Source organism: Phodopus roborovskii, unplaced genomic scaffold, assembly GCF_943737965.1.
Source record: "Phodopus roborovskii unplaced genomic scaffold, PHOROB, whole genome shotgun sequence".
Lineage (NCBI taxonomy): Eukaryota > Metazoa > Chordata > Mammalia > Rodentia > Cricetidae > Phodopus > Phodopus roborovskii.
In genome coordinates this window covers 16,988,736-16,998,010 of record NW_026126517.1, presented here as the reverse complement: position 1 = coordinate 16,998,010, position 9,275 = coordinate 16,988,736, and the positions used below count along the sequence as shown (strand labels likewise).

Genomic DNA, 9,275 nt, shown 5'->3' with positions numbered 1-9,275 from the left:
TAGTTCATGTTAGCTATTTTTCTGCTGTGAACAGCAAAGATGTGGATGTTGACTTGGAATCTTGAAGTGATTGTGGGCTTTTAGATGAAATAAGCAGCTACCACTCTTCCCAGAATCAGAGCTGAGAGGTAGCCCACCCCAACACCCACCTTATCTGTGAGTTACTGAAGCATGTGAAGGGGTAGAACCTAAAGGTTCAAAACTGCAGAATCACCATGACACAGAATAACAACAAGATATCCAATAATAGCACCAGTGAGAGCCCCTTTTCCATGGAAAACAAGGTGAGAGACCTTGAACCAGACCAGTGACTCGTGTCAATGAACACATGCAAGTGAAGGTGAAAGGGCTAAAGGTGAACTGTATGACCTGGCCCCCTGGGCCACACTACAGCTTCCATGACAAGCTTCTCCCTATTGCCCCCTTTTGTTTTTGGTTTGTTTTTGTTTTGCTTTTTAAAATTTTTCCCTTTGTTTGGGGGAGTTGCAAAGGCAGAGAGCAGATGTGGAGGCAAGTAGAAAAGTGGGATTAGGATGCATGTTGTGAAATCTGCAAAGAAATAATAAAAATTTTAAAAAGCAATTCCAGTTTAGTCTTGACAGGGTTCAGCTTCTTAGCACAATAATGAGTTCAGTGGTCACAGCAGGTTCCAAGTATAGATCTGTAGAAGTCTGTGGGGGTATACACAGAGGTTTCAGTGTTCTTCAGATCTCTAAGCAAGGATCATGGCACTTGGAAGAACAGGATCTGTCCGGATATCATGTGTTCCAGGCTGTGGCCAGTGGCAAGGGAGTGCTACCTTTAAAACAAGATGTACAACTCATAGGGACAATACCTGATTTTACACTTTACCTTCCAAAGAATATGTGCACTTTTACCCACATACATGTAGACATTCTCAATAACACACAAACACACATGTACACCAAAAAATAGAATAATGAAATGAATAAAGCAATATTATCACACTTGTGCTATGATTTATTTCAGAAACAAACCTCAATGCTATTTTTAAACTCCCTGGTAGCATAAGATGGCCAGCAATTGTCTTACAGATATTGGAAGAGTTTATGAAATTTATATATTATGTATTTTAACCAAATCAGAAAATGCTGAATGAAACACGGAGTGGTTAATAAGCAACAACTATGTTGGTTACATAGTGGCTCATTTCTGCCTAAATAAATATCAAGAAGATTATCAAGGTCTGGTAGTAGCAATTACATCCTAGATACTAAGAATATATCAGTGACCCCAAAGGAGAAGATAGGAGGTAGAATATTGAAGGAATCTTAAGAAGACTATGGAAAGAAAATAAAGCCATAGAATCTCATTAAAGAAAATTACATAGACTGATTGAAATAAACAGTATTCAATTCATACTATGCAGTAGTCACAGATTAAGATCTAATAAAGTATTTTACACATTAGGTTTTTCACAAGAATGGTCTTCTTTCTATCATTTTCTTCAGTGCAATACTGACATCCTTATTCCTCAGACTGTATATCAGGGGGTTGAGCATGGGCACAATGATGGTGTAAAACACAGAAGACACTTTCCCTTCATCCATGGAGCTGGAAGATGATGGGTTTAGATACATAAATGCAGCAGAACCAAAGAAGACAGCAACAGCTGAGATGTGGGAGCTGCAGGTGCTGAAGGCTTTAGATCTGCCCTCAGTAGTTTTAATGTGTAGGATGCTGATAATGATAAAAGCATAAGAACTGAGGATGGTCAGGGTTGGGGCAATAATATTAATTCCACTAAGTATTAGAATCATCAATTCATTCACATAAACACTAGAGCAGGAAAGCTTAAGGACAGAAATAAGATCACAGAAATAATGGTTGATCAAATCAAATCTGCAGAAATGAATCCTAAACATACATCCTACATGAGCTGATGCACACACTACACCTATAATATAAACTCCTAAAATTAGAGAAAGGCAGGCCTGTTGAGACATGATGGTACTGTAAAGCAAGGGGCTACAGATGGCAGCATAGAGATCATAGGCCATTGCAGCCAACATGTAACATTCTGAAATAGCAAAAAGGAGAAAGAAGTAAAGTTGAATCATGCATTCAGGGTAAGAGATGACATTATTCTCTGTCACAAAGTTCACCAGCATTTTGGGGGTAATGACAGTAGATTGGCAGAGGTCAATGAAGGACAGACTGCTGAGGAAGAAGTACATGGGGGTGTGCAGGTTGGTACTGAGTAGGATCAGGATGATCATTCCCAGGTTCCCCAGCACTGTGAGCAGGTAGATCAAGGAAGAGGAGAAACAGGGGCAGCTGCAGCTCTGGTTGGTCTGTTAACCCAGTGAGAAAGAAGTTGGCCACTGTGGAGTGATTACCTTTTTCCATGCCCTCTGTTCAGATTCTGAAAGGGAAAAATTGGGTCTTTTGAAATGCATGACTGCTTTTCTTTTGGAAGGAGGTACCACCTTAAATTCTTTATGATCACTTCCCTCTGTACCATCTTCACTATGTGAAAGTTGTCTAATTTTAATATCTGTTATACTTGAGTTTCAAAATTAGTAATATTTTATAGAAAACATTTTATTTGTGTTTGCAGCATTGGAAATTTTTATACTGTTAATTTTCTATTTTAAACATGTAAAACCTTTAAATCTAATGTTTATAAACCACATCATTTACTTAAAGACATAGTTACACAACAAAAGAAGCTGATTTAGAATCCTAACTCTAAAATATTTTTGAGAGAATAATTCCATGTAACTCATAAATATAAGAAATTTTCAATAAAACCTTTAGTTAACTACATTCAACCAAATTGTTAAGCAAATAATGATTATTGACAAAATTTCAATAATAGCAATATTAGTATCCCAAATTTTTTTCTTTTCCTTTTAACTTCTGTGAATTACAAGGTGTCAAAAGCAGAGCAACAGAAAAGAAAATGAATAGTTACAGATTTCTTTCCTTGTTCTGTTATAAAATGAATACATATACTGACTATTTTAAACGAGATCAGGCTCACTCAAGGTGGTATGGCCAAAGATAAATATATTGACTATATCGTAAAGTAAAAATTAATAATTCATTATAAGTAAAGTAACTTTATTTGCAGATATATAATCATATACATAATTAACCCAATAAATTTCCTCCATTAGTCTCCTACAGAAAACAAACACCTGGAGCCTTGTTTCTATATACAAAATTCACTTACATAAATCAGTATCCCTTCTTTATATAAATAACAAATTGACTGGGGAAGAATACAGAGGAGCAGATTCTTTCACAATAGCCTCAAATAATATAAAATATCTTTGGATAACTCTAACCAAGGATGTAAAACATTTGTATGCTACAAACTTCAAGAATTTAAAGACAGAAATTAAAAAAAAAGTTCTCCCATGCACATGTGTAGGCAGGGTTAACATAGTAAAAATGGCCATGCTACCAAAGGCAATCTACACAGTCAGTACAATGGCTATCAAGATTCCAACAGAATTCTACACAGATTTTGAAAGGACAATTCATATGAAAACTAAAGATATACCTTCAAGTCAATGAAGCAATGAAATTCATAAAACCAGAGAAAGCAAAGGGAAATGCAGATTTTTTAGGAAAATGCCAACCTTAGAATATAGAAAATGATACTATATTATTTTAGATTAGCCTAAATCCTTATTACACAGTGATGCCTTTAAGTGACTTCTCCGCTCAGGTGCTATTGAACTGGAATATAGTCAAGAGGTCACAATGGTGACTGATAGTTGAACCAATGAGCCTTTTAGTAGTCACCATTTACCATAGCTGTGACCCTTGTCAAAAGGCCTTTCACATGTTCTCATTTCTTCTGTTTTCCATGAAGTTAGCATTCACTGATATAAAGTTATTATGCTACATTTCAGGCTATGGCTTTTGCTGTAGATGTTCTTGCTAAGGAAAGGACATTGACACGGTGATGCATGAAGCTGTAGGATGCTTGGAAAACAAGGTTATATAATTAGTATGCATCTTATGTGTTGTTAGCCAAGTTATGAGGTGTGAGATCACAGAATATATACCCCTTAATAATTATAAGGGACATTTATGTTAGTTTGGTATTTTAAAAGGGGAGCAAGTTGCTTATACCTTCTCAAAGACATTCTGAGTTCTAATTCTCTTGAAAATACACTTTCAAAGATCTAGAAGAAAGATTTCCTTAATTTCTTTTGTAACCACAAATATTCAGTCATATTGATCTTGCTAAATTCTTCATGCATACAACCCTTTCTATCTGTGATGGATTCAGAAGACTACTTACATTTCCTAGACTATGTGACAGTTATTTCATTGTCTGTCTACATATAGATTATTGTTCATTCTACTTGCAAGATTGTTACCAAGCACTTTTGCTGTTATCTGGTAAATATGTGTTTCCATTTATATCTACTCTAAAACTATGGTTGTCATGGGGTGATCCTCTGTAATCACATACTGGATTCATCCTTTTTATAACATGCTCAGGATGTTGTAATTTCTGAAGTACACACTTGATTCTTGGACTATAAATTACACTATTAGACAAATGACAAGTTGGACTTCTTTGCCTATTTCCTCAGTAAAATGCAAGTCTGCCACATTGAGGGTTTTTAATGATACTTTTAGGGATAAGTGAATAATTAGAGTCTGCTTGACTTAAAACAGTGATTGCTCCTGACTTCAGAGTCTGAAATGTCATGTGTGATTACATGGGACAAACACACTCACTGAACTTCTGTTGCAATTCTCAATATCAAGTTTTATTTGCCACTTGCAAATGGCACTAATCCTAGAATTGCCCCCAACATTCTGCAGTTAGTTGTTGAGAAGGTCAGACCTGTTCCTCAATACCTTTGAGCCTGGTCTGCATCTCTTGTCAGCATCTTTCAGGACTCATTTAGTTTGTGCCATTGCAGATTCAATTTCACATATGAAACTGATGGGAAGCATTGTCCTGAGTGTAACTTCTTCAGGTATTTTATGTCAGCAAATCAACATCTCTAAGGACTCTCACTGTTCTAGAAACATACTCATGAGATAATAGGCAATTATCAATAATAATTCCCCATCTGCCTAGTTATTCTTCAAATTGGTTCCTGTCATTTCTAAACCTGCACATGTTACTAAAGATTTTGAGTGTGTGGCTCACTTTAGAACTGTCTTAAAATGAATATTCTAATCCAGTAGATGTGGATAGCTGTGAGTCTCTAGCTAACACAATGGAAAGACCACACAAAGTACCAAATATCATGAATATTATTAATAGCTTATCCAAGAATAAGAATGCCCCTGCTTTGCTCCTATCTTAAAGAGTACCAGGAGAATAATAAAGTGATATAAATGAAGGGGGTTGGGGGCACCACTGGTATTATAGGAGCAGGTGTGGGTAGTTAGAAACCAGAGGAATCCAAATTCTCAAACTATTAAAGTGGTCGGTAGGACTAATTTAAGTATATTCCATGATGACAAATTATTTTGGTTTTCATAATTTTCCCTTATTTTTCTTCTGTAACCAATAAAAATAGTATATGCATAAATTAATGGAGATTCTGTAAAGTATAGTTAATACTTTATGCCATTCAGTACTACACACAATGTTAATGTTCTAAAGAAACTCAATAAATAACCAGTGCTAATTTGCATAGAAAATAATTGTAGGAAACAGACATGCATAGCCTTTTCATTCAGGTAACAATTGTCCTAATGTGTATATTTAGTGAATCACAAACTTATGTGAGATATTGAAAATTTTGTGAATTTCAAATGCAGTTCTCAAAATATTACACAAATAGTAGTTGAAATAATTGACAATTAGTGATAGTTTCTTGGATTATAATGACTATTTTCAAGAACTTGTATATCCTAATTTTAAGAAGTTTTGGACTGTTGGTTTACATTTTATTCATATTAACACAATTAATTCATATACATACATACATGAGTATATAGTTTTCATCCATGCAAAATGATTAACAGAACAATTGCCTTAAGCTCAGATACACAGAGATCATGAATGCTTAGAAATATGATGAAACATTGAGGTTTAATTATATGCTGTGATAAATTTGACACATGACATATTTTTGAGCACTCAGTGGACAATCTCTAGAGTTGTGGACAACTTGCTAATCTCTCTGCCCTTCATCTAAGGACCATGACCAACCTCAATGTGGAGGATCAAAAGCCTGTGAATAAAAATAATAGACAATTGAGAGAATAATGAAGCATTTCACCGGCCCCACCAATAATAAATAAATACATAAATAAATAAAAAGTAAATGAGACAAAGCATCTATCCTGGCTAGTCAGGTTATTGTGTCTAACAATATCATGGTTTTCATTTTGATGCATTTACTATGCTTTATTTTACATATATTACTAAGTATGAATGTTTATTATTGAATAGGTACCATTACTGAATATGTACCATTTTAAAGGTCATGATAGTTGGAATTTTGTTCTACTGTGGGTATTGATAATTGTCAGTAGTGCAGGAGGTTGTTTTGGTAACCAATACCCCACAGATTATCATCATTACATTATTTAAAATTTAATCGTTTACTTTCCACAAGCTTGAAAATCAGAATAAACTAAAAAGATTTTTCTTATATCTATAAATCATCTTATTTTACATATCAATTCCAGTTCCTGTTCTCTCCCATCCTCCCATACCTCCCAGCGGTCCCCCATCCACTCCCCAGGTAGGGTGTGGCCTTCCATGAGGGATCATGAAAGTCTGTCAAATTATTTGGGGTAGGGCCTAGACCCTTCCCCGTGTATCTAGGCTAAAAGAGTAACCCTCCATAGGAAATGGGCTTCCTAAGTCTGTCCATTCGTGATCTAGGGTTAGATCCTGTTTCACTGCCAGAGGCACCATAGACTGCCCAGTCCTCCTTGCTGACACCCATGTTCATGGGGTCTGGTTTGGTCCTCTTTTGGTTCCCCAGCTGTCAGATTAGAGTCAACATGTTCTCACTTGCTCAGGTCAGCTGTGGATTTTTCCAGCTTGGTCTTGACCCGGTTGTTTGTCAATCCTCCATCTCCGAACCTGGCTTCCAGAAGTTTGGCTCAGTGCTTAGCTGTAGGTTTCTGCTTCTGTTTTTATCAGCTACTAAATGAAGGCTCTAGGATAACATTTATGGTAGTTATCATTTTCATTATAGGAAAAGGACATTTAAGGTAGTATCTCTACTATTGCTTAGATTATTTGTGGGGCCATCCTTGTGAGTCTCTGTACAATTCCCTAGTGCCAGATTTCTCTTTAAACCTATAATGGCTCCCTCTATTGATGTGTCTCTTTTCTTGTTGTCCTCTATTCATCTCCACACTCAATCTTCCTGATCCCTCATGTTATCCTTCCCCTCTTTTTTTCCTCTCCTCTTTATCCTCCTTCTCTTTTCCCTTCCTCCCATATTCCCAATTTGTTCAGGGGCTCTTCACCCTTTTCCCTTTACCAGGGGATTGTGTATGTCCATCTTTCAGGCCTCTTGCTTCCTATCTTCTCTGGAGGTGTGGATTGTAATCTGGTAAACATTTGTTCTATGTCCAATATCCATAAATGAATGAGTACATACTATGTTTGTCTTTTTGTGAATGGGTTACCTCACTCAGGATGGTTTCTTCTAGTTCTATCCACTTTCCTTTTTTTTTTTTTTTTTTCTTTTTTTCCTTTCAATAAGTAGTACTCCATTGTGTAAATGTACCTAATATGTACTTCATTTTCTGTATCCATTCTTAGGTTGAGGGGCATGTAAGTTGCTTCTGGGTTCAAGTTATTACAAATAATGCTGCTATGAACATAGTTGAACTGATGTCCTTGTTGTATGAATGTGTATCCTTTGGGCATATTCCTAAGAGTGAAATTGGTGGATCGTGAGGTAAACTAATCCCCATTTCCCATAGAAACCACCATACTGATTTCCAAAGTGGTTGTACAAGTTTGTACTCCCATCAGCAATGGAGGAGAGTTTCCCTTTCTCCACATCCTCTCCAACATAAACTATAGTTGGTGTTTCCATTTTAGTCATGCTGATGGTTATAAGTTGGTATCACAGAGTTGTTTTGATTTGCATTTCCCTGATGGCTAAGGATGCTGAGTGATTTCTTAAGTGTCTTTCAGCCATTTTAGAGTCCTCTTTTGATAATTCTCTATTTAGAACTGTACCTCACTTTTTCATTGAATTATTTGGTGTTTTGGTGACTAGGTTCTTGAGTTCTTTGTATATTTTGGAAATCAACCCTTTGTCAGATGTGGGATTGGTAAAGATCTTTTCCCATTCTGTGAGGTGCCATTTTGTCTTATTGATTGTCTTTTGCTTTACAGAACTATCTCAGTTTCAGGAGGTCCTATTAATTAATTGTCAATCTCAGTGTCTATGCTATTGGAATTATATTTAGGAAGTGATCTCCTGTACCAATTTGTTCAAGAGTGCCTCCCACTTTCTCTCCTATGAGGTTCAGTGTGTGGCTGTAGTTGCGTTGAGGTCTTTGATCCATTTAGGAATGAGTTTTGTGCATGGTGATAGATATGGATCTATCTGCAGTCTTTTACAAGTCAACATCCAGTTATACCAGCACCATTTGTTGAAGATGTTTTCTTTTTCTAATGTATAGTTTCATATTCTCTGCCAAAAATTAGGTATTCATAGGTATGTGGGTTAATATCAGGGTCTTCAATTTGGTTTCATTGGTCTACCTCTCTGTTTTTTGTGCCAATGACAAGTGGTTTTCATTACTATAGCCCTATAGTAGTTCTTTACGTCAGGGATGGTGAGGCCTCCAAAAGTTTCTTTATTGTACAGGGTTGTTTTGGCTATTTCTTTATGAACTCAGAAATCAATTACTTACACTTCTTTCATTTGGACTGGTTTGCAAGAGAAATATTGTTCAAGACTAAAACTTTTAAATCTTTATGTAAAATAGGTCAGAGTGCCACAACTATTTAAAGTATTCTTAAAACATATACACAAACAAACTTTAAATAATTTGATTAACAAAAATGTACTGAACTAAATTTAGTTTAAAAACAGTTGTAGCTCCTTGGAATGATATAAAACTATTGATAGATGTGGATAGTATGAGTACCAGAAGCTTCCCTTAAATATTTCATGGGTGAATAAGGAAATTAAGGATGCACTAAATCTTAAGTATTATTCTATTCTAGGACCTAGACACTAAAAAGCCATATGAAAAGAAATTTCTGCTTAGATGTATGGGTCACAGTGAGTTTGCCTAAACCACGGACATACAAACTCAAATTATCAATGGATAACCCA

The 9,275-nt window shown here is 35.8% G+C and overlaps 1 protein-coding gene across 1 annotated transcript; it reads right to left on the bottom strand.

Annotated features, from left to right (window-relative positions):
- Positions 1-1,436: 1,436 nt before the first annotated feature.
- On the bottom strand, positions 1,437-2,370 carry LOC127231570 (olfactory receptor 146-like). Its single transcript, XM_051197175.1, is given in 2 exon segments — positions 1,437-2,274; positions 2,276-2,370. Coding segments are annotated over 2 exon segments (933 nt in total).
- Positions 2,371-9,275: the final 6,905 nt, after the last annotated feature.